The following is a 26691-nucleotide window of genomic DNA, read 5'->3' as shown; positions in this document are numbered from 1 at the left end:
CAGAGACGAGAAGGCCCTCACGTTCAAGTGCCTGGGCATTCAGTCATTGAGAGTGAGAGTACCGGAGAAGGGGACAACAGGAAGCTGAGGAGTGGCCACACGGGTAAAAGTAAACTCAGAGGAGACAATGTCCCAAAGCAAGTGACGGAAGTAAAATGCTTCCAGAAGGAGGGAGTGGTCGATTGTCAAAATGGCCTTGAGGTGTCAAGGAAGATGTGGCAGGTGCTACATGTGCTTTCACATGAGCCCCTCCCCCTTCCTCACTAACAGACCCAATTTTACTTAAATGTTGCTTAAATGGCAACACATTCAAAAAAGGTGGGCCCCAGTCACAGACTCAGGGGATAAATCTTAACTGGTCCAAGCCAATAATGATAATACCATTCCCCTTTGACAGTGATTGGTTTAGGGGTTGATGTAAGGAGAAGTAGGCTGTGGAGTTCCTAGGAGGAGAAATCCTCCATGATCAAAAGAGAAATATAAGGAAAAAGACCACTCCACTTCCCATGCTGTGTTTAGACAACATAATGCCTGCTGGAGCATCCGCAGCCCTCTTACCACCATTAGGGAGCTTTTGCCCAGTGATAAAGGGAGGCGGGGCAAGAAGCTGGACAAGCCTGGGTTCTTAGTAGCATTACAGAGCAGCTGAGCCAGCCTAGGGCCCCCTTGTTCAGTGAGATGATAACTCTCTTAACAGTAAATGTCCATATTTTTTGAGCCTCTTTAAATGGGACATTCTGCCACGTTCAGCTGAAAGCATCGTCACTGACACTTCAGATAAAAGAACAGAAAGAGGATGCAGCAGCCACTGGTGACCTCGGTAAGAGCAGCCCCCGTGAAGTGGTGATGGATAGAAAGAAGAGGGGATGGAGACCATGACTCCAGACAACTCTTTCCAGCAATTTTGCTGTGAAGTGTGTATAGGAATTAGGTGGCGGCAGGAGGGGATGGGGGTGGGGGTCAAGGGGATGGGGGGAGATACTGAAGCACGTGTACACGTGAGTGGGAATGTTTCAGTGGAGAGGGAGAGAGGGCGGCTCAGGGCAGAGAGGAGAAGCAAGAGAGCGTAGGTGGGGGCCCCCAGCACAAGTGGAGAGGCTGGCCTTGGACAGCAGACACACTGCATCCATAGAGGGATAAAGACAAGATGGCAGGTGCAGATGCAAGGAGTCTGGCCGACTTGGGGGGCGTGGGGGAAATGATGTTTTCTGACCAGTTGCTCCCTTTTTTTTCAGTGACGTAGGAAATGCTCAAAATGCGAAATGTCTCTTCAGACCTATCTAAGACTCTCCCACTACTGTGAAGTCCATCCTGACTTGTACTCTCAAATCCCGCCCCCCTTCACCCTCCCATGAAACTGTTTGCCTCTCTTCTGGAGTATGTGCCCTGTCTTGTGTCGTAGTTTTAATCCCCTGTGCCAGCAGGATGGAGACTCCCGGAGGGCGGGGAGCATCTCCTAACACCTCAGAATCTATCACGGAGGCTGGCACACATGTGTAATAAATATACTGAATTGAAGTAGAGCCTTAAGGCACTGGGATGAAAAAGAAAGTTGACAGATTCCACATATGCAAATTCTCCTACTTGCTAAAATTTATTTATAACCCCCAAATCGATACTCATGGTACTTTCACAGTCATTCCTGGACAGGTGCAGAGAGCAAAAAAATTGAGTCTTGCAACACACACATTCCCAACTGAGGTCAAACAAGGAAATGCTCTGCCTTCTTTGTGTCAGTTCTCATACTGTAAGCAAGTGTCCTTTCTGTGGTCTATTTAGTGCCACGTTTTTCACATTTTTGTGCTTTCTGTTGGTCATTTCACTGCTTAAGATTGCACTCAAGCATAGTGCTAAGTGCTGTCTCGTGTTCCTAAGTGCAAGGCTGGGATTGCCCTTACGGAGAAAACACGTGTGCTAGGTAAGCTTCCATCAGGCATGAGTAACAGTGCCATTGGCCGAGAGTTCAATGTTAATGAGTCAACGATATATGTTAAGTAAGATATCTTTAAACAGAAACACACATGAACAAGGTTATGAATAGATCAGTTGATGGAAATGTGGTGACCAGAGGCTTGCAGGAACCTAACTCTAGATTTCCCCTAGAAGCAATGGTCCAGTGTTCACTAATTCAGTACTCGCGGAGACTTTATGGAAGGTAACTACTGCAAACAACAAGAATCAACTGTATCTCATTTTGCCATCTCTTGAGAAAGGGAATTATGGAAACAAAATGGTTTGATGAGGCTGAGATGAGACTCATCAAGCCTTAGCTCTCTTTTCATGCTTTTTGGATTACTCACCAGCACCAGGATTTGTGTTAAAGAGAAAGCTGCTGATTAGCTATAGATAATATCCCCTGAGAGCCATTAGCCTGCCTGAGAAGCATCTTGGGGTCCTTACCCTATTCTCTCACTCAAAGCCAGCTGGCTGGGGAATGAGGTAGAGAAGCAAGGGAAGGGTAAAACATTACCATATGTCTTAATTTGGGTTCCCCCAAAAGCTGATCCTAAGATAAAGGACTGGAGCACAGTAGTTGTTTGGGAGGTGAAGAAAGCACCAATAGGGAAATGGAAAAGAGAGACACGGGTCAGAAGGCCGCCAAGAAAACCAACAGAGCTAGCTGTCACTATGGAAGAACGGAATTTTTCCCACTGCAGAACATATTCCTGATTTATCGTACCCAGGCCTGAGGGAACGGGGTATTTACCTACCATCTCCCATCAGTCATTGGTTGAGGGCTGCTCTTGGGGTGTTCTAATTCCCCTGCACTTTCTGCCTTCCATGGGACCAGCAAAGTAGGCTCAGTTAAGGAGAAAGGCCCCAAACGCAAGAACTGGCCATCAAAGTTAGCCAGTTTGCATTGAAGGAGTAAGGATGGGCACGGGCACGTCTGCCACATCACACAAGGCTCAACGTCTCACGTGAACTGAGACCAGGAGTGGGGCCACTTCCACGAGAAATCTACCAAACAAGCGCATAACCAAGTCCTGGAGTCTTAATGTACTTTCAGCAACTTGCTAATTCAAAGATCAAGTGCCACTAGTTTTAAGTCAACGTAAGGTTTCATGATGTTTCCAAAGGAACCTAGAGGTAATACATAAGGTTACATTCCTTCTTCTTTGTTAGAAGCAAGATGGAAAACTCACTTCCATTTTTAATGACCAAATGGAGCCTTTTTCCCTAGAATAGGATATGAGAGAACAGTAAGACAGAAGCAGTTTTGGGAAAACATGGGAATCTAGTACTTCATAGGATGTGCTGTCTCGTCATCATAGACTAGGTAGGTCCCCATGGAACATACGACAAAGACACGTATCCCTGCCCAAGAGCCAGCTGGTAGTAGGCCTTTTCCTTCTACAAACACCTATGCCCACCACCCCGATGCTGCCACAGCAGCTGAGAAATGTATACTCCATCTCACATGCCTCAGGAAAAGTCCTGGGGCCGGGAGAGGAGGGCCATCATACACTTCGTAGTGTTTAATTACAATCTGCTGTTAAAGACAAGGCAAGAAAGATGACATTTCCTCCATTACAGCAGGTGACTGGATCTGTCCCTTCATTTTCATGTCTATAACTTTTCCAGTTCACGTCATTACCCTTGAAAAATGGACAAAAGAACTAGACTGGCCAACACAAGTCCTGGAAGTCACCCTGTGGGTATCCAGCCACGAAACCATATCCTCCTCCGTCAATCAGGTGGATGGAGAATATCAGAGTCCTGGGAGGAGGGACTCGCACAACCACAGCAATGCGGAGGGGCCAGGCCTGGGGCATCCATGCTCTTCTCCCTGGAGATAGTGCACAGCATGATGCAGAGGCCCAATCAGAGGCCAGAAAGTGAATGACAAGAGAATGGCCTTGGATCCAACACAGACCTGGGTGCAAACCCCAGCTCAAGCACTTTCAACTTGGGTGGCCATTAGCAACTTTGGTTTCTTCATCTTCAAAATGGACCTAATACTACATGTCTCAGATGACTGACATTCATTCAAAAATAGATATGGATGCTACGACATGAAGGAAAAAATTACACTAAGTGAAAGAAGGCAGTCACAAAAAGTCACATGTTATACAATTCCATTCATATGAAATGTCCAGGACAGACATGTACGTGGAGACAGAAAGGAGATTAGCGGTTGCCCGGGACTGGGAGAGAATGAGGGAAATTAGGGGTTGACAGCTAATGGGGATGAGGTTTCTTTTTGGAGTGATTTAGAAAATCTTCTAACATCATACAGTGGTAATAGTCGCACAACTCCATGAATAGAGTAAAAACCACTGAATTGTACATTTTAGATGGGTAATTTTTAAGTTATGTAAATTATATCTTAATAAAGCTGTTTAAAAAGAAAAACAGATCTGGAGCCCTCACTCTGTGCAGGTTCTTTGGAAGACCTGAGCATCTAGGTCATGTGCCTGAACATTAGGATTTTGACTAGAAGAACAAGCAAAGTGACTCAGGTTGCTGTGAGGAATGTTATGTCTCGTGTGTTACGCCCTGAGCACTGAACCTGATGCAGACCCTCAGTAAACGGGTGCTACCAGTCACATCATCACCATCATTTATTAGGTGCCTCCTTGTGCCTGGCACTATGCTCTGTCCTTTGTGCCCATTGTCTCATTTAAGTTTCACAACATCGAAGGGATGGGTGCTGTGATCACTTCTGGTTCTACAGTGGAAAAACAGGCAGAGAGAGGTAAGACCAGCAGCGTGGGAGTGCCGGAGCTGGGGGTCAAATCTGAGCTCTTGCACACTTTCTCATCACACACCCCTCCCCTCCAGCAGCACGTGGCCATCACTACCATCACCAGGCATCACAGGCAGGGCTCTCTCGATCACTAGAATTGGTTTAAAATAGAGCAGAAACCCCTGTTAGCTGCCAGCAGGATGGCTCCTACAGGTCTCTCCCAGCCACTCGGCTGAGAATCCTGGCAGCGGTGGTGCCGCTTCACCCCAACCCTGCCTGAAACTCCACGTAAGGCTCCCACAGCCCGCTGGATTTATAGTGGACACCCCAGGCAGTCCAATCAGATGCTGTCTCCTTAAGGCCTCGTGACCCAGGCTGGCATCCTTGACTCTGTTGGCCTCAGTCTGCCCCAGCATCCCAGATGTAGCAAAGAGACTTCCAGACTCATAACAAACCAACTGGAGCCCCAATTTCCCCCTATTCAGAAGACGTGTAAAGTTAGATACTTTGGAAATCACGTGTAGCAAAACGTTCCCATCTGCCAGACAGAGTGAGAGTATTTAAGTACCGAACATCTCAGCCTCTTGCAATTCCTCCGAGATTAATTTACATGTCATCATCATGAGGGAGACTCAACCTCCCGTCCCAGTGGTAGACACACAAGCCACAGAGTCCTAATTAACAAAGGTTCTTAATAAAATTTCAATATAAACTAGGCCTTCTTTGAAATCACTGCATTTTCTAACAGAATGTTGCTGCCTTCTGCAAGATCAACACTCATTCTCTACAAAATTAACAAACTAGACATTTTTTCAAAGAGCAATGTAACATCAGAATGGCCTCGTTTTCATCCTTATTATAAAATTTTTTAAGCCCCTTTATTTGTCAAATGTGTGCCTAAGAGAGATTTCTGAAATGCGCAGGAAATCGATCTGAGTGTCTGTAAGAAAGGCTGAGAGCGCTGGCCGGGTGGTAAGTTTCAGGAGGGCAGGGACTCTGTGTTGTTCATCTCTTACCTCCAGGCCTGGAATAGTGGTGGGCACAAGGAAGGCACTCGGTAAATATTCACTGAATAAATGAATGAACATCTTCTCCAAGAGGCTGAACATACACCCATGTCCATACTTGTTATAGACTTACGGAAGATTTAGTTTGGAATCTCAGAACCAATATGTTCCAGGATCAGTAGAGCCATAGATCTTCATCAATTCTTCTTTCCAAAGGGGAAGAGAGACAAAGGCCCCTCCCCTGTTGGCATTACTGTGAGAGGCAGTATTGCTCATGGAGGTTAGATAAGGATGCAAACACGTGCTTTGTTGCCTCTTCGCGGTCTGGGCAAGTCACTTGACTTCTCTAGACTTCAGCATTTTCCTTTGAGAAGCCGCAGAGAGTTTCGATGTCTCAAAAGCCCTTCCCGATTTCTGAAGTGAGTTTAATGTGAACTGGGCTTTTACACAGTCTCGGTTGGCCTTCAGTGACTTCCCCTCTCGTCCCCGCACATTCTGTCCCCTGCTTGGACCTGCGGCATCTCCATCCCACCTGCCCCCATCACATAACTCTATCCATGTCCAGTCTGCTCCCTACACGACTCCTCCCAAAGTCTGTGTTCAACGCTCCTGACTTTTCCCTTCCCCACTTTACGCCAACCCATCAATACGTTTTGTTCTGTGTTCCATTCCCTCTCAGCTCACGTCTCTCATAGAAAATTGATTAACTTGGCTATACCAGTGGGTAATTGAGAGTCTGTAAATTATCTGGAGAAGATATATTTGCATTTTTAAAAGATGTGTTCTGGGGAGTCTGAGGGTAAATGGTTACATGTACAGGTATGGCTGAGTCACTTTGCTGTGCACCTGAAAATATCACAATGTTGTTAATCAATTATACTCCAACATAAAACAAAAAGTTAAAAAAAAAAAGATGTGTTCTGGAGATGATGTTTTAATCCATATTGACTTGCACCTGTCTCAGTGGCTAGACTGTAACTTTCCTGGGTATAAAGCCTCAGATCTTTTTCATCTTTCTGTGTCTAGCCCCATTTCTGCTGTCACTGACTCACAAAATGTTTAGGGAATAACCCCAAGGATGAATGAAAGGTTGCCGATGAACAGAGTAACTGATAGGTTTTAGGCAGTCCGATGGTCACGGGAAGGAGTGCTGTGGGTCAGCTTGTAGACAGGGGCTTAGAAGCCTCCTCTAATCCCACCCCCTGTGCCGCTGGCTCCACTTCTCTTTAGAACTGAGTCTGAATACGAAGATTATTGCCTAATAAGCAGGCATTCATGCTCCTATAGAAGCTGTGTTCTCACCCTGCCAGAGAAAGGGACCAGCACTTCATAGCTTCTCATTAATTCAGGCTTCGGGGAAGCCTTCAGAGCTGAGGCCACAAGGACTTGACAGGCAGGAGGTCCCATTATAGTCAAAGGAGAAATAGCCCAATGCCACAATGCCTCCCGACACTCCAGGAACAAAGTGACAGTGGGTATGGAGGAGATGCTGGCAATTTTAATTAGGTCCATTATGCTAAACTGATAGCTGAATGCTTCCGAAAGGTGTTTGAAGTACAAAATATTGAATGCGCCATAGTTTTTGGTTTACTGATTCACTGACTCCAAATATAGAAATTATCACAGAATCAAAAGCCATGTAACAAAGCCAAGGAAAAGATTATATTAATTAACAGAGATTGAAAATGTGGCAGCCATTGCTTTAAGATACACCTCCCCCTGCAAAAATAAAAGAAGAAGATACACTTCCCATTTGCAACCAGAAGTTTAGAATTGGTTGTCATAAACCAAAGAGGCCAAGGAAAGCTTCTTTTCCTCCCCAAATGTTTCTCAAAAATTCCTACGATTCCTACAAGACAAGGAATCCCCCAGGTAAGTCCTACATCCAGCACCATGCCTGGCACATAGTAAGTATGCTCCATAAACATTTGCTGAATCAATCATTCGATTACAATTGATAATCATTTATAAGTGGTTTAAATAATCTTTAAAAAGACAAATCTGGGGCTACCCTGGTGGCGCAGTGGTTGAGAGTCCGCCTGCCGATAAAGGGGACACGGGTTCGTGCCCCGGTCCGGGAAGATCCCACATGCCACGGAGCGGCTGGGCCCGTGAGCCATGGCCACTGAGCCTGCACGTCCGGAGCCTGTGCTCCGCAACCGGAGAGGCCACAACAGTGAGAGGCCCACATACCGAAAAAAAAAAAAAAAAACAAACAAATCTGATTGTGTCATCCCTACTACTTTAAACTATTCAGTACCTTCCCATTATTCTCAGAAAAAAAAATAAAAAACCTCCTTCATATGACCTACTATCCCCTGCATAATCTGGCAGCCACCCACCTCCCCATCCTCAAGCCACCAGGACACACCTCACACTCTAACCAGGACCACAATCCAGATTTTCTGGCCAGAGACCAGTGGTCTATTTACTGTGCCTCACTGGCTTTCTCTGTTCTTTTATAACATATCCCCCCAAATCTAAGATCTAAACCATGCAGTAAGTGCAGGAGTGTTATTCAAAACAATGTGTCATGAGCCACCAACATTATGCATGACTGCAATTAAATCTAGAGTACGTTCGCTACATAACTATGCCTAATTTTTCATAGTAAAAATGGAAACGCTGAGGAAATGATGTGCATGTGGCTTAGTCTGGGTCACAATGAATCAGCTGTAGGTCCAGGAATTGCAAATGGGGGCTCAGGAAATGAAGAATCAGTCAGAAGTTAAAATCACCAGTGTAGAATCACCCTGAACATCAGTCACTGTTCAGGGGTGAGGGTGAGGGTAGTTCCTGGATGAAGGAATAGAGGGGAAAGCAAGGGAACCAGAAGGTGGATACAATGGCATATCTGCATCCTGAGAATTTTTTCAGCCCGTGGTTGCTATGGTTACAGACGCCATGAGAGTTGGCTCCGGAATGTGACAGGGCTCTCAGGCAGCCTCATTCAACCCACCCTCACCCTGTCCTAGGGCCTCTCTTTGTCATTTTGTGGGAGAAGTAACATATTCAACAAAGCCCATGGTGGCACTCAAAAGACACTGTGTTCACTCTCCTCCACCCAGGACACAGAAGCTTCAGAACTTTCCTTAGACCATAAAGTTGCCTCCGGAATAATCCAGGTGTGCAATGTTTGGAAACGTGGGAACCTCAAAGACATCAAATGCATTCGGCTTCCTGGAAATCATTTTCTCTTCAAGAATGTGCAGAAAAAGCAACAAGGTGGTTAAAAAAAAAAAAGTATGTTTACTCCAAATATAACAGAGAGTGGCTTCTCCCCATGTGCTGGGCCCATCACCCTAGGCACACCATCCCTGCCGTCTTGGCTACGTTCTGGTTTCACAGTGAAAAGAAACTGGGTATATCATGTGGCCATTTTTTGGTGAATATTTTATTGTGCTCCCTCACACATACAGACATAAGGTCTGCTGCAGAAACACACCAGACGCCCATCCCCTGACATTTCTACTGCCCAGCCTGAGGGATGTCCTGTTCTTCTGGCTTTATCCAAGGAGGTTGGGTTTTCAGTCCCTGAGCGTGTAAAGGAAGAGGGCTGTCAAAGAAGGGCTCTGCAAACGAGGTGGGTCCCTGAGTTGTCTCACTCAACCTCTGGTATCACAGTGAAAAGAAATTGGGTATATCATGCAGTCATTTTTTGATGAATATTTTGCAGATCCACATGTAGAATGGTGCCCACCGAAAAGAGGCTGAATAGATCCTTTTTGTATTTGAAAAATCTGCTTGGACTGGTTGGTATATTGTGATCTACTATAAGACCATATATTCATATTTTATATAAATCATCATCATACTCGCTGTCTTTCTAAATACCGTTCGGAGCAATGCGTGATAAGAGCAGTAAATGGAATTCAGTAAATTATGGTTCTGTGGGTAAGTGGGAAATGCAGGGTTAAACAAAATCAGCCTGGTTTCTGCACTGCAGGATTCTCAGGGGAGGTGTAGAAGGTACAGGTGAGAGCTCCAGCGTTAACACACCTCCGGCATCAAGTCGTAGAGCTACAAGGTAACTTTGGGCAAGTTGCTTAAGCTCTGCAGGCCTCAGCCTCATCATTCAGAAAGCAGGGATAATCATTTCACCTGTTTCTTTGGACTATAAAGAGGACTACATGAGATTATGACTCTAAAGTACTTTGCACAGTGCCTGGCGCTTAGTATGTATTCAATAAGAAATAAGGGGAAATGCTTATGGTGATTTTTAAATATTTCCTCAAATTCTTTGACACTCCCTCCTTCCAAAGTGAGCTTAATCACCCCTCCTCCCCAAATGCGGACTAAATTTAGTGACTCGCATCTAATGAAAAGAATGAGATAGCAAATCCATTTGTGACAACACAGATGGACCTTGAGGACATTATGCTAAGAGAAATAAGTCAAACAGAGAAAGACAAATACAGGGTGATTTCACTTATATATGGAAACTAAAAAAACCCAACTCATAAAAAAAGAGAAGAGACTGGTGATTACCAAAGGCAAAGCGTGGGGAGTGGGCAAAATGAGTGAAGGGGATCAAAAGGTACAAACTTCCAGCTATAAGATAAATAAGTCCCAGGGATGTCATGTACAGCATGGTGACTATAGTTAACAATCCTCTATTATATATTTGAAAGTTGCTAAAAGAGTAGATCTTAAAGGTTCTCATCATAAAAGAATTGTAACTATGTGAAGTGATGGATGTTGACTAAACTTACTGTGGTAATCATTTCATAATGGATAAAGATATAAAATCATTATGTTGTACACTGAAAACTAATACCATGTTTTATGTCAATTATACCTCAGTAAACCTGGATGAAAATACAAAGCATGTGGTGGTACTAACAATGTATGATTCCTGAGGTTACATTATAAAAGGCATTCAATTCCACCTCGTTCTCTCTTGAAGCGCTTACTCTGGAGGAAGCCAGCCATGTTGTGAGGACACTCAAGCAGCCCGTGGAGAGATTCACATTGGCAGGAAATGAGGTCTCTCCCCAACAACCAGCTGCAATTTGCAAGTCACGTGAGGAAGCCATCTCAGGAGCAGATCCCGCAGCCCCAGTTAAGCTCTCAGATGACAGCAGCCCCAGCCAACATCTGACCATAACCACTGGATGACTCCCAGACAGATGACACACCTAAGCCATTCCTGATTTCCTGATCCACAGAAACTGTGAGATAATCAACACTGATCATTGGTTTAAGCCACTAAATGTTGGGGTCACTTGTTACACAGCAATATCAACCCTCCAGGAGGGAATGAGCATGCATCATTCTGCCATCTGACATGGCCATGAAAACATTTTCTTTCACACAGCATCTGGTAAGACTAGTTTGTATCTCATGGAACACACCTTGGGAAATGCTGGTCGATAACTTAACAGTTTATAAAGCTTGTTCACATTTATTCTCATTTGATCATCTTAGCAAATGTGAAGCAGGTGTTACTGTGCTCTTTATTTTACCCAAGAGAAAACTAAGGCTCCAAAAGCTTAAGTGACTTGCCCGGGTTCACACAGCTAATAGAATCGGTAGAACAGTAACTCAGGTTAAGTATTATGATTCTAAACCATGTTTTTTTCTCTGTTTTTTTTCCTCTGGTTTGATTAAAACAGTCTAGGTTTTTTAAAGCTGGAATAAGAATATGGGGAGTCTAAAAGAGTGCCAGGAAGGGGGGTGCTCTGTGGAATAGGCCACCCTCCCAAATGATCTGGAGAGTGAACCAGATGCTTCTGAAGCATTTGGGAGCCAGAGCCTTCCCTGACTTCTACAGAACAGGGGCCCCTTCAACCGTGATGATAACATACTGCAGGTACCACTCAGGGGGCTCTTATGACAATCTAGCACTCTTCTGAGAGCTTTGTATAATATATATCACTTCATTTGATCTACATAACAAATCAAGGAAGTACAGGCTGTCATCATCTCCACCTTACAGAGGAGGAGACCAGGTCACAGAGAAATGAAGCAACTTGCCCAAATCAGCCACTAATCAGTGATGGAGCTCAAATTGGGACCCAGGCGATCTAAGACTATCAGGGCGTGAAGGGGCCTTATCAAGCAATGTCCCAACTCTCTCCTTTTCCATAAGAATGGAAGAGCTGGAACTAGCACCTAGATCCTCCCACCCTAAGCTCCTGTAATGTAATGTAGAGGTTGGCATCTAGCCCAGAGGCTAGGTTCAATGAATATAACATGCATTTATGCCTGTCAAGTTCTTTTAAGGAGGTATATGCTGAACGCACTCTACTAAACTGCTTCCCATATAGCCTCAAATTCCACCATGAGAAATGAATGCCTTTGGCCTAAAGCAAAATTCTCAACTGGTGGACTGAATGTTCAATTGCCCAGTATCACATGATACTGAGCATCTCTATTTAACCTATCAGGCTCATATCACATTAAATTTGGTAAGTTACACTACTTATCTTTATCCTAAAATATTTAATGTGTTATTTGGGGGACCCACAGGGCTGTTCACACATTAGAAACTCATTTCTTGGTAGTAAAATTGTTGCTAGTTTGTATGTCAGAATTACAAATATCAGCATTTTAGCCCATTCTGCAAAGGTCACCATGACTTTCAGGCTCTCTATCTCTTGAGCAAACCTGCAGTGACTCTTCAAGCATCTCTTTTTAAACTGTAAACACTACCTTTGCCCCTACATTGGGTAGTTGAATTAAAAAAATCAGAATCCTTTGCATAAGAGATAGCATTTGAAATCAGAACTCTGTAGAAATCATTGGGGGCGGAGGGAGGGTGGAAGGGGGAGAATAAAGGAAGGAAGGAAAAACAGAAGGGAGGGAGGAATAAGGGAGTTCCCTGTGATCACATGATTTATGTACGGCAGTGGTTGACTCTACAAATCCTATACTTTGCCACCGTTCCGCTTTGTTTCAAAGTTCCCTCCAGGGAACAAGAAAGTGAAGTAATTGGTAGTACAGGAACTGGGATCCCCTGAAATCCTGCTACCTAACCCTCCACACAACCTGTTCTGCCCACCCCTATCTGCCTCCCTGGCTCTGGGAATAGAGAAAAAAGAGAACACAGCTCCCCTGTGACCACCCCCTCCCATGCCAATGGTTCTGGCCCTCAACCCCCAGTCCAACCCTACAAGGAAGATAAGAATGTCAGCTTTCATTTTCAAATCATAGTACTCAGTCCCAGACACTTACAAGGGAGAAAAAAAATCTCACACTGTGTCTGCAAACCACAAATCAATGTTCTAGGAAGTCAATGTGAGGTTTTTGTTTCTCCATTTTCTCTCATTACCCGGGATAACAGTAATTAATGAGCCCTGATACAGTAAAGTCTCTGCTGAGAGGACCACTAACACCAGAGCCCACAAGTGGTCAAAAGCCCTTTGACTCCTGTGAGAAACCTGCCAGGTGGGTGTAACCAACATGGTGCTGGGGCCACGTTGAGGTAGATTACATAACCAAGTCATGCAGAGCTGAGCCCCTAACCACCTCTAACCCTTGCTGGCTCGTCCAGTAAGTGCCCTTCATAACAGAACCTGAGAACAGCAAAAGATGGTCACTTTTATTCACTCTGCTGCTTCAGCCAAGGGAGCTGTCCAAACTGAAACTTCCTAATTGGCTTTCAGTAAAATGGCTTCCTTCTATTTCTTCACTGAACTCTCTAATCCCCCACGGGCTAAAAGTAAAATGAATCCACTTCCTCAAAAAAGGTACATTTTATTTTTCTTACCAACAGTGGGCCCCTAGCACTGTGCCTACATTAAACACCGTATTTCAGTTGTGGTGAAATGTCCCAATTTGGGGCAAGATGTGGATTGTGTTCTTGGTTTTTTGTTTGTTTGTTTTTCTTTGCAGTACGCGGGCCTCTCACTGTTGTGGCCTCTCCCGTTGTGGAGCACAGGCTCCGGACGCTCAGGCTCAGCGGCCATGGCTCACGGGCCCAGCCGCTCTGCCACATGTGGGATCTTCCCGGACCAGGGCACGAACCCGCGTCCCCTGCATCGGCAGGCGGACTCCCAACCACTGCGCCACCAGGGAAGCCCTGGATTGTGTTTTTTTAATGCCTTTGATTTAAGATGATGCTCATATAGAGCCTGCTATGGACTGAATTGTGTCCCACATACCCACCCCCAAAAAATTCATATGTTGAAACCTAAACCCCAAACATAAGTGAAGTAGGGATAGGGCCTTTAGGAGGTAATTAACATTAAATGAGGTCATAATGGTAGGGTTCCCATTCAGTAGGGCTGGTGCCCTTTAAGAAGAGGAAGAAACATCAGAGTACACTCTCTCCATCATGTGAGGCAAGAAGATGGCCATTTGCAACCCAAGAAGAGAGCTCTCACCAGACACCAACCTTGCTAATACCATGGTCTTGGACTTCTAGTCTTCAAAACTGTGCGAAAATAAATTTCTGTTGTTTCAGCCACTCTGTCTGTGATGTTTTGTTATGACAGCCTGGGCAGACTCACGGAGAGCCAAAGTACAGATGTTTCAGAAACGGAGTGGAATAGTAAAGTCGACCTACCCAGTTTCAATTCCACCCAGTGATCGCTGGGATTGGCAAAAGGGTGATGAAACTCCCTTGGACACTGAAAAAGAACCGGAGCCAAACCTTGGCCCAGACAGTCTTTGGAACATCTTTCCTCTTTACTTTCTAGGATAATTGTGGTGATTTTGGCACATTATTAATCCCATTTGGAAAGCTGATCTCCTGAAAGTTGGATATTAAATCAAAAGATTATTTTCTTTCCAGAAAATCTAAGCTATACAAATGTGTGTTTGGAAACACATTAATAAAAATAGCACTCAACTGAGCTTACAGGTCGAGCATGAGTCATATACACAAGAGAGCAAAATCTCTTTTTAACCAATAGAGCAGAAGCGGGATCCAAGGGTCTTCAATGAACTCACGGGATAAAGCGCCGGCCAGTGAAAGTACAACCTGAAGAAAACCACATCAGCTAAGGACTCACTGATCAACCGAAAGCCTTCTTCCTCTAAATCTCTCAGAGAAATCTCTGAAATACATTTTTGGATAGGAAAGAATGGGAGAGTGTGGAATGGACAAAAATCCTGGGAGGGAGGAAAGCTTGAGGAAAATTTCCTGGACGTAAGCATCAGAAGGCCTGGGTTGGCCCCAGCACTGCCTGTTGGCAGCCTTGGGCCCTCATATAAATCATTTACTTGTTCTATTCCCATCAGTAAATCTAAGAGTTCAATACTGACAAAAATAGGGTTATTTAAAGAACAAATGAGGGCTTCCCTGGTGGCGCAGTGGTTGAGAGTCCGCCTGCCAATGCAGGGGACGCGGGTTTGTGCCCCAGTCCGGGAAGATCCCACATGCCGCTGAGCGGCTGGGCCCGTGAGCCATGGCCGCTGAGCCTGCGCGTCCAGAGCCTGTGCTCCGCTATGGGAGAGGCCACAACAGAGAGAGGTCCGCCTACCGCAAAAAAAAAAAAAGAACAAATGAGATAATTTGTAAAAAGCGTTCTATAAACTGAAAGGTGATACACACATAAGATATAGGCCTCTCTGGAACTTTGCACTCAACTATGCACTAAAAATGCAGCTTTAAAAAAAAATCCAGCTCCAGCTCTAAGGCTTTGCTTCTTTCTTAAGTGGATTTAACTACCTAAAATGAGCTGCACACCAGTGACCAACATGCACCAAATTATTAACTGGACACTAACCGTATCTTTGTCAGGCTACATCTGCCCACCCACCTGCCCCACTCCTGGTGAGAAGGCAAACAGAAGGAAAACAGTCTGCTGGAGGCTCTGGAGAGCTGGGAGCTTGCAAGGAAGTGGGAATATCAGTGTCCTGTCCAACACCCCATTAATTAGGGATATATTATCCTATTCTTATTTGTCCTTTGCCATTTGTAGCTTAAAAGAGTGCTGGAATTTCCATCATGCTCGAAGCCTTAGAGATCCTCTCTGATCCATCCTACATACATTCAGCAAAAGGTTACTGAGCATCCACTACGTGCCAGGCACTTGCCAGGGCCTGGGATTAAGACAGTGAACAGGACAGGGAACATTCTTGCTTGTTGGACTCATGCGCTAGCAAGTGAGGCTGGCATCAAAGGTGACACATGAGCAAGTAAGATGGTTTCAGATCATGACAAGTACCAGGAAGACAACTGAATAGGAGGCGTAAGAGAAAGCGATAGGGCTGGGGAACGAGAGGCGAGGCCTTCAGATGGGACAGGGAAGCCCTTGCTAACAAGGTGATATTTGAACTGAGATTTAAAGGATGGAAAAGAGCCAGCCACGCTAACATACATTTATAAGCAATGGAGAGTGCAAGTGCAAAGGCCCTGAGACAGGAACACGTCTGATCTATTTGAGGAACAAAGGGAAGCCAAATGGTCCAGAGGTCAGCTCAAGGGGGATGTTGAAGAGATAGGATCAAAGAGGCCATGTCAATGGCCTCCTTGCACATGGGAGGAAGGTTAAGCCCAGAGAGGCTAAGTGAGCAGCCCAAAGTCACACAGCTAATTATTGCTACAGCTTGTTTTAGAAACTAATTCTTTTGCCCCAAAATTGAGTTTTTTACACTATAATGATCTGCTTGCCTCAAGCTGTAGGGATATTGTTTGCTGATCTTACTGGTTTTTAAAAACTTTTAACATACATCAAAGCAGATAGCCAATCCCAGTTTTCAGCAGAAGATCATCAACAAGTGATCCCAGTGATTTAAAACGCATATAAATCCTGCTATGAAAGCCAATACTTAGTGCCAACCTACTTTTGTGTAGGTCCTCCACAAACAGTCACTGTGTGTTAAAGGCTTAGCTTTACAAATATGGAGGAAGGCCATAGCTCACCAGAGAATAATCATTTTACACTTAGGTCTGATTTTTGCACCTAAACTTCTTAACAGTGCTTTGCTTAATTCACCCAAGTGCAATCAAAACCACTCTGTTCTCAAACCACCTTCATTTTGTGCTATTAAATTGTCAGGTAATAGGGCTATAAGCAAAACATCATAATTACAACTTCCTTCCAAAATCGGTGAGCACAGCCACCTGAAGGTGCAAGTCTGTCTGTTCATTCCAGAATTCTAAGGAACTGTCCCTCCTCTTTTCTATTATAATGCTAGGGTCTCCTTCATCTTTCTCTTGCTAAACACATTTGGTCTATGTAAACCCAAACTTCCAAAGAACAGACCCAATGTCTGTCCAGTAGCCAGTGACTACCCGCCCCCCAGAGGTAGATGCAGAGATAATATTTGGTTAGACAGGTTAATGGAGAAAGGAATGAGTGAGAAAGACTGATTTACTGCCTCACCCTTCTCTTCCTCTTCCCCCACCTCCTCCTCCTACTCTCTCTTATGCTCTTCCTCCTTGAAAGAAGCTTCTCCAGTCCCTGAGCTCTGGGAACCTCACCAGGCAGGAGCCAGAGGTGCAATAACATAAGGAACAGACGGGAAGAGTGTTTAAGGGCCCATATTTTAGTCTGACCCCACCACCCACTAGCTGTGTGGCCTCGGATAAGTTACTCAACCTCTCTGTTCCTCGATTCCCTCACCTCTAAAATTAGGATCATCTCTTCTGTCTATGATTAAATAAAGAACATTAAATTAATCTTCTGGTTAAAGAATAATTAATAATACATAAGTTAATAAATAATTTAATTAATTCATTAATATATGTGCACCTAGTTCTATGCTGGTGTGAGATATGGTACCCTCACTCCCCACTCTCTTCCTGCCTCCACCCCCTGGCTAGGAAAGACTACTGTCACCCACACCTCCAGGAACAATTGTGCCTAAGTCAGACAGAGCACACTACTAAAATGCAGCTCAGTGGTGTCCTGATGGCAATCAAGGGTCAAACGGGGACAATAACACTGTGCCATCAGATAAGTACTATGACAATAACTGTATGAAATTACGTACATCAAACACCTGGCATGCAATGATTGCTCACTGAATGCTGTGACTTTTATCGGGGTCTTTCCATTTTTAGCATCATCGGTTGTGACTATAGACACTACTTGCATGCTTCTTCACTGTTTTAGGCTGTAAAATGTGGGATTCATCTGTGTTTATCACTGTGACATAAATAGATAGAATGATGATTATATAGAAATGTATTTTAAAAGCCAAGGCAAGCTTCACAAAATCGGCCCCACAGCCCTCCCTATCAGAGCTCCTTGAAAATAACTGATCTGATATTTTAGACAACAGCCCACTTGACCCATCTCTTGGATGACTCAGAGACGTCTCCCACTCAACAAGTCCTGGGCTGAGCTCCTGAGTTTTCCCTCAAGACTAGTCCTGCCCTGGCTGCCTTCCCAATCATTCCAACTACTCCACATCCACACCTGATTCACACAAAGCCTGTAGATTTTTGTACCCTCCCTCGCTCCCTACTCCATCCATTTTTCCATCTCCACAGCCACCACCATGGTCCACACTACTATTGTATCTGGTCCCTCACATCCACAAGAGCCACATGGCACTTGTTTTGAAACTCAGTTGAGATCATGTCGCTCCTCAGCTTGAAACACTCCAACCTCCCAATCCACAATTCCGTCCCTACCTGCAACAACACGAGGCTTTGGGATCAGACCCTATGGATTCACCAGCCACACCTCAAAACACATGCTCTCTTGCTCTCTGCTCCAGCCATGGAAGCTTCCTTTCAGGTCCTCAAATATACATGCTCCCTCTGCCTCAGGGCCTTTGCACTTGCTGTTCCTTCTTCTGCAAGTTCCCATCTTCATTAGCCAATTAATCCCTACATATCCTCCAGGTCTCAGTACAAATATCTGACTATCTTCCCTGACTATCCGCCTCCCGTGGTTCTTGTCAGTCTCTTCCATCAGACACGTTCTTAAAGCCTTGATGCTCTTCTTCATGGAACATGTATAAACTTGTAATTATGCACTTCTGTGCAATGACTGATTTAGGTCTGTATCCCTCACTATAAACTCCAAGAAGGCAGAGCTTTTGTCTGTAGTATTCTGACTGTATTTCCTGTGCCTGGGACAGCATTTGGTTTGTAGTAGATACTCAATAAATACGTTTTGCAAGGATTCCTCCCCCCCCCCAAAATAAGAAAACAAACAGACAAAAAACAGGCACACTTCCATATTTCCAGAGATCTAGAGACAAAATAGAAGGTCTGGGTTGCACTTAACAGCCCTGGTTGTATTAACAGCACTGGTGTTAGAATAGGAAATGTCTCTTCACTCTGTCTTCAGTACCCAGTCAATTCCTAAGACATTTATTCAACAATGACTGGGTTTCCTCTTTTCCAGTCTGGAGAAAAGAAGAAATGCACTCATAAAAAAAACACTAAACACACACACACACACAGATACATACACATCAAATAAACAAATTTCAACCCCAATTCACACAGAGGCGTTGCCTCGCCCAACTCAGCCTTCAGATGAGCTAAGAGAAATGCTTGTCAAAGCATGACAAAAGCAAGAGCATTCTTGTCAAAACTGGACAGGAGGTTTCAACTTGTTCTGTTCCCATAGTGATCACTCCCGAGAAGCCTTAACATCTATATGCTAATTACAGACACCCTGGACAACACTAGGCACACACAAATCTGTCTAAATCACTCCCTTTTGTGCCCAGGGGCCACTGTGCAACATTCGTAAAAGCTTGTAAATGACACTACTACTCGGGGGCGTGCTCCCCTCCCTGAGCCCTTATCTGCCCCACCCTTTTTGAAAACCACTCCCTCCTCCCCCTTCTACTCCCATCTGAGCCAACCTAGCTGCGTGGTTTGGTAATAAGATTGAGTGAAGATTTGGAAGGCCCCGTGGGCTTCATTATTCCGCATGCCCTAGAGAAGGGCCACCTCCAGGGGCTGTTGCTGCGGCTCCAAGCCCCACTTGCTGCCAGGAAACCTTTCCCACTGAGGACACCCTGCCAGGCGGTGCAGCTCCAGGTCCAGGGGGAGGCACCCCACCCATCTGCCAGAGACAAAGATCACCAGAAACAAAGGACATACACACACACAAAGTCAGAAGGAAATATCGACACTTGGTGCGATTTCAAGTCAAACACCCAGCTTGGTGTATCTTTAAACAGATTTTAAAACAATCCAGGAGGGACACTGATTATGTGATAATGACAGGCGCTATCTGGGCTTGGCACCCACGCTGCCTCCGCCCTCCTCCCACCCGCGCTGCAGTTCCCAGGCGAATTTTCCAGCCTCAGGACACAGGCCGCCAGGAGCAAGTGTGCTTCCAGTCAAGGAAGCGCGCACACGCCGGAGACAGAGGCAGGGCCCGGGCGGTCAAAAGTAAGAAATACCAACCTTTAGGATCCCAGTTCACCTGTTTTCTTGGAGTCTCGATTGGAAATTTCATTGCTCCGTTGCCCAGAAGGGGAGGAAATGAAAAGGATCGAAATAATAATAAAGTCCTCAAGCTTTATACGCCTCGGTACAGCAGTCCAACAAAACAATTTCCAAGGATGGGGGAGCCTTGGACTGGGTCGTGGAGGAACCCCAGAGAAAGACAAGTGGAAAAGATTTGGCTTAGGAGAGAACTGGAGACTGCTTGGGTGTTTGCACCGGTTGAGGGGTGGCCGGCAGCAGCCCCTCGGGTAAAAGGAAAAGTAAGACCAGCGAGGGGTGGATGGAGAGCGACGCTCGGGAAGATGAAAGAGCCAAGCTGCTTCCCAAATGCGGCGCCGGCAGGTTGGGGGCCGAGCAGCCGGCGGGCCGGCGCGAGGGAGAAGCCCACCGCAGTGTCACTCCAGCCCCTGAAGGCGTGTGCTCACACACTCCCGCACACACACACACACACACACACACACACACACACACACTCACACACTCGCCCGGGCGCGCTCTCGGGCGGGCACGTCAGCCTCGCTCGGCCGCGCAGAGCGCACAAGCCCCTCCCCGGCCGCGGCTCCTCGCCCCCGAGCGACGCCCCCAACTCCCCACCCAGCGAAAGCCATTGGACGTAGGGGTGGCGCGGCACCCGGGGAGCGCGCGGCGAAGACTACCCTCCCCGCGGCGAGCCTCAAAAGCCGCGCCACGCGGGAGGGCGCGGAGCGGGAAGAGGGGCCACGCCAAGGAGGCGCACTCGGCCACTAGCGCCCGGCTGTGGACTTGCCGGCGCGTCTGCTGGAGGTGGCGGGAGGCGGCGGGCGCGGCGGCCCGGAAGCCGCGGTGGGGCGGGGAGCCGGCGGCAAGCGCGCCGCTACTTACTGGCTAGAACAGCCGGCGGGCGGGCGGGCTTGGAAGCGGCCGCGGCGCGCTCCGCGGAGTTGCAGCCGGAGACACGCTTGGCTGCTTGGAAGGCGCTGCAGGAGGCGGAGGAAGGGCTGCGGTGGCCCCTCCGCATACCTCTGCCTCGAGGGAGACCTCCTGTCACCGCTTCCACCCTGGGCGCACCCCCACCTGCTTTTCTCACCTCATGTTTTCACTCCAGTCCTCTCCCGCGCCTGGTCCTCCCGCCAGCACCCGAACCCACGTCCCCAGCGCGCTCCGAGGAGGCCGGTGCCAGCCATGAGCCTTTTGTTCTGGGACCGCTCCGCGTCGGCCGCGCTCTCCCCGCCCCGGGAAGCTCACTCCCCAGGCGCAGCCCGGTCCCTTCCCCAACCACCTGCCGACCGGCCGGGGCCTCTGCTCGGAGGCCGGGGTGGAGGCTGGAGAGAGGCGCCGCCACCCCTGAGGACAGCGGAGTTGCCAAGACTTGGCGGCCCCGGGAGCCCGAGGGCCCGGCAGGGGCAGGTGCAAAGGAACCCCAGACATGTTCCCGGAAAGAAGCTAAACCTGGCGCATTCCCCCTTCCCCCACTCACACTGCCCGCTCCTGAAGCCGCACAGGGGCTTGCGGTGGGACCTCAGTGTCCAGAAGAACCTGGTTGTGGTGAGATGCTCTTGAATGGGCTACTCGAAGTACCAATAAAAATAATGTTTACAAATTACTTCGGATACCTAACGACAGAGACCTGCACAGAGTAGATGCTCAAGAAATGCTTGCTAAATGAACGCATGAACTGCATGAAGCAGTGTTGGACAGGAAGTAGTTTAAGTTACTGTCCAGTCACTGTCCATTTTACGTATATCTTGAACCCCTTCTATGTGCCATCCCTGTGCTAGGTGCTGGCGATATGGCAAAGAGCCAGACTGACATGGACCTTGCCTCCATAGGGCTTACTGTCTAGTGCCATGAGGTCGGGTTAGATCATCGTTGCCTTTACTTAAGAAAGGGAAAGTGACTGTTCAGCTTATTCCCAAGCCTGCCTTCTATGGCCCTAACTGCCTACGCGAGCATTTGCTCTCAGAATGTATGCCGCTCTATGGCACCTTGAGGCTTCGGGGGAGCCCTGTGTCAGCAGCATCTTTCTCATCATCCATCTCCCACTGTCACATCCAGGCTTCAGAGTTACACGGCAAGATCCACTGAGGTCCACTGTCATCTGTGAGAAGGGTTGGTAAGTGCTTTGTAACTGAGCCTACAGGCTGCTGGGGAGTTCTCTGCAAATCCCGTCAGGCAAAACTGGTACTAATCTGATGGCACTATTCTGACTCGGACCTTTAGGCAGGTGCGGGTTTCCTAGGTGCTTCAAAGCTACCTTCTCTGGAACTCTGTTTCCACACTTTGCTCCTCTCTACTAGAAGGCTGAGAGGATGGATGAGACCTGGAAAGAAAACAAAGAATGACCGCTTCTCCAGCCATGCCCCCAGAGACACCAGTATATATGTAAATTCTGCTCCAAAACCCAAAGGAAGCTGCTTCCACGCTCTTACGAAAGCCTTCAGAGCCTCACTCCTCCTCCACTGCTCACAGGCAGAAAGGTGCCAGCCCAGTCACTGCAACGCAACGTTATTACCTGCATCAGAGTCAGAGAGAGGCCTCCACAGAGAAAGGTACCCTCTCTCCTGAATCCTCTGAGGATGCGGAGGCAAGACTGACATCTATCAACTGCCCTTTCACCTTCTCATACTTCTCTCCATTCATCTTCCCTATATGACATAGAGGAAGCTCCAACTGGCCTCATCTTGCAGATGAGAAGAGCGGGGCTCAGAGAGGTAAAGGAACACGCCCAGGGTCACAACACAGAGATTCAAACCCAAGTGAGCTCATCTAGTCCCTGGACCCATGAATCTGACCTTGAAGCAGTCACAGGGGTACTTTTGGGTAATGAAGATCTGAGTACAATATTTTGTAATACTTCAGATCCTCCTCCTTTGCAAAATGAATTGGACTAACTTAGTGCCCTGGGGTCTACATCGGGGAATTAGTTCACTGTCCAAGGCAAATTCCCATGGCATGAAATGCAGCTCAGGGTACATCATTCAGCCAACCAAGAAACATTTATTGAGCATCCCTTGTGTGCAAGACAGTTTGCAGGTTTTTGTCAGAAGTTATTTGGCCCCTGGAGAACCTTGCCCAGAAATGCACCAGCAGGATGATTATTGGGGGGCCAGGCGATTTGGAGCAGAATCAGGGGTCTGGAGTTCCTGATGACTTGCACTAGTCATCAGCTCTTAGGATCATCTCTCTGCTAAATCACTCCCCCCTTTCCCATCCCCAACCTCTGGGGCTTCCCTCACCTCCACTTTTTCTCCCTTCTCAGAATGTGGACAAAAACGAGTTTGTGGGGGAAAAAAAATCTACCAAAATTAATTAATTACTTAATCCCAGCACCCCCTCCCCTAACGTGCCTGAAATCAAGCCCAACTCCTAAATTGCGTATTTGGAATGGACTTCGGGCCGGAGGATGGGTGAAAGGGAGGGTGGCTCGGGGGAGGATGTTCGGAAAGGGAGGGGGCAGGGAGGGGAGCCCCCTCCCAAGACAAACATCTTAGCACATTAACCCTTTGTGCTCCGCAATTCGCTTCCATCGCCTTCAGTTCTACCTCTTGGTTCTTACAGACTTGATTACACTTACCCCAAGAAGGAGGAAAGAAGTGGTCTGTGTAGAGAAAAAACATCCAAAACAGATGCCGCGCGGAGCGGTTCCCTCTCCTTCTGTGCCTCCGCAACTTTCATGGCTGTTGCTGCGGGAGGGTTAAGTCTGGTGGAAAGAGACCGCCGCGGGCTCCTGCGGCAGGAAAACAAAGCATCCTGGCGCTAAGTCTCCCTGCACCCGCCGAGCCCCGCCAGTGGCCCCGGGCTGTCGGCCACCGCGTCCTGGGCGCATTCGGTGGTAAAGGGCGCCGCGTTCCTTGCCGGGGATGCGTTTCTGCGGGCCGCCCGGGTCTCTGCAGCTCAGAACCTGCAATAGTTGTGGCACCACTTTATTGAGTGCCGTCGAGCCCGGCGTGGAAGGGCTGAGGAAACCGGAAACCCCCAGTCATTTCCCGCGAGAGAAAGTTTCCCGCGAGTTGGTGGCTCCTTTACCCCCTCCCCACGCCGCAGCCCGGGGTGGGTGTGAGGGCGGACGGATGCTGCCTGGCACGTGGGGAGTCAGCCTCTCCGAATGACTGGCAAAGAACAGCTCTGCCAGGGGAGAGGTGAACACAAGGATCGGGGTGAGGCAGGAGAAAGTCCGGGACAGCGAATCGCAGGGAGCGATGGAGCAGCTTGGGAAATCCTGCTTAGTGTTGGTTCGGCAAACAGAAGCGGGAGGAGGACAGATCTGATTAGAATCTACTTCGAATTCGTTAATCTGTCTTGGATTGTTTCCCTTTGGTTTCACCATTCCGCCTTGAGGTCCGGAAGAAAACCCAATCTTGTATGGTCTTTCTCATTCCCAAGACACCTGCGAGTCCTCTTCTCAAAAGAACTGCAGAGAAATGTCCAGGTCATTATTGTGAAGATATTCACACACACACACACACTCTGTGTAGACGCACTCAGTGGTAAAACTGATAGGATTATGCATTAAAGTTAAACTTCTACCAGAAATGTTGTCTTTCCTCAACGAAGTTTCCACTTTGTTCTCAGCATTTAATCATTCCTACATTTGTCTTCACGTCCCAACAAACATCTGCAAAAACACACCCTTAAGTATATGTTGCTCTAATCTTAGTCTCTGCTTTTGCCTTGGAAAAGCTGGAGACACATCAGCAACTAAAGGGCAAGGAATGGGGTGTCATGTATCATATCGCTCAATAATAAACTCTGTATGGGTAAATCCTGCTGATTTATTTGACTCAAACCTCTGATTGCGGATTAATGAAGACAACATAGTATGAACTCCAGAGAAGTTGTAATTAAAGCACCAGGCTGATGAACACATTTCATAACCAGGAACTACCTCTGCTTCCCTTGTAAGTTTCTCTACTTGGAAATCTTTTTTATTGAGATATAATTGATATATAACATTATATTAGTCAGGTGCACAACATAATGATTCTATATTGATTGGAATGTATTGTGAAAAGATTACCACAAGAAGTCTAGTTAACACCCACCACCACACATAGTTACAAAATTTTTTTCTTGTGATGAGAATTTTTAAGATCATCTCTCTTAGCAACTTTTAAATATACAATACAGTATTGTTAACTATAGTCACCATGATGTATATTACATCCCCAGGACTATTTTAAATTTTAAGAAAATATTATTTAAGCTCCTATAAGGCATTGTGCCAAACATTTTACCAAAAACGTGCAGAGCTAGAATCCTGCTTATTATAAAACAAGTTTTAAGGTGATTCCCTCTCTCTGAATTAACACCAAAGCATAATCCCAGGTAATTTCTTTAAAGAGATGGAGCTGGACTTTTTTTTGGTTTTCTCCTCAAATTTTTATTTTGAAAATGTTCAAACGCACATAAAAGTTATAGTTGTCTGATAAAAACCATAGTCTCGGTGTCCAGTGGGAACCCAATCAAAGATTTCATTTGGATGTTATTTCTACTTAGTGCATTTTATTCTAGAAAAGTCCGTCCATCTTTTTTTTTTTTAATGACATTGATTTTTTTTTTTAAGAGTCTAAAGTCATTTGCTTTCTGGTAATGTTTAATGTCATGATGTAGTTAAAGACAAGTTGGGTCAAAGGGAAAAGCAAACAATTTCCTGACCACAGCAGGTCGTTAAAATAACTCAACAACTTCTAGTTGAACTCAGTGTCTCTGCCAATATCCATGGAATAGAAGGCAGCAATATCCCTGCTCACTCAAGTTTCTCCCCTAGACTCAGCCCTAGCCTTAGTCAAAGAAGTTATATTTGTTTCTCATCCCCAGTAGGCCATGTTTCAGGGATGAATGAGTGTTTTCACACATCCACACAAAGTTGACAGGCACATATGGTGTTTTACTGAATTCAAAAACAAGAACACAGCAAGGTTACACACCATAATGAATAATTTTCATGTCATTCTAGGAAGGTTTTAATGTGAATCAAAATTCAAGGCATGTGGAAGGCATGCATGCTTTCAAATAACCTGTTTATTTATGGGCGAGTCTTATTCCCAGAACCTTTAAGTTTGGCAAAGCGTTGAAAATCCTTTAGAAGGACCTACTGTCTCCAAATATTGACAGACGCTTCTCCCAAGAAGCCAATGAAAGGCCTGGGATAGTCTGACTGATGGAAAAAGTTTTGCTCAGTAGGGAATGGGACATAGTCTCAGGGTCCAGTGGGAATGTTTGAAATACATTCATTTCATTTTTGCTGCCTTTTTTTTTTCTTTTTTTTTTTGCAGTACGCAGGCCTCTCACTGTTGCTGCCTCTCCCGTTGCAGAGCACAGGCTCCGGACGCGCAGGCTCAGCAGCCATGGCTCACGGGCCCAGCCGCTCTGCGGCATGTGGGATCTTCCCCGACCAGGGCACGAACCCGTGTCTCCTGCATCGGCAGGCGGACTCTCAACCACTGCGCCACCAGGGAAGCCCTTTTGCTGCTTTTAAAGCAAGTATTTGTTTGGTTGAAAATGATTGGAACAAATGTAATGTTAGAACTTTCCTCTCCTACCACTATGTCATCTAAATGTTTGCTGAATCATAGAATCAGATTTGGAAGAGGTCATTTCAAGATACTTCCTAGTTCACCTTTCCACCTCTGAATAGGATTCCAATTTATATGACCATCCAAGATTTCTACATACAGCTAGTGAAAGCGATTCCAAATTCT

The 26691-nt window shown here is 46.4% G+C and overlaps 1 protein-coding gene across 2 annotated transcripts in view; it reads right to left on the bottom strand.

The window, feature by feature from the left end:
* KCNK10 (potassium two pore domain channel subfamily K member 10) overlaps positions 1-24161 on the bottom strand; it is a 141638-nt gene extending 117477 nt beyond the window's left edge. Inside the window, exon 1 of one of the 2 annotated variants that reach the window (XM_067728615.1) lies at positions 23565-24161. In XM_067728615.1, coding sequence (XP_067584716.1) covers positions 23565-23607 — 43 coding nt within the window. In that variant the 5' untranslated portion in view covers positions 23608-24161. Of the gene's footprint in view, positions 1-19969; positions 20571-23564 lie in introns of those variants that run through there. The other variant, XM_067728610.1, reaches the window with a different exon arrangement.
* Positions 24162-26691: the final 2530 nt, after the last annotated feature.

Source organism: Pseudorca crassidens, chromosome 1 (genome assembly GCF_039906515.1).
Source record: "Pseudorca crassidens isolate mPseCra1 chromosome 1, mPseCra1.hap1, whole genome shotgun sequence".
Classification (NCBI taxonomy): domain Eukaryota; kingdom Metazoa; phylum Chordata; class Mammalia; order Artiodactyla; family Delphinidae; genus Pseudorca; species Pseudorca crassidens.
The sequence above is the reverse complement of the archived record's forward strand: the minus strand, read 5'-3'. Positions and strand labels throughout refer to the sequence as shown.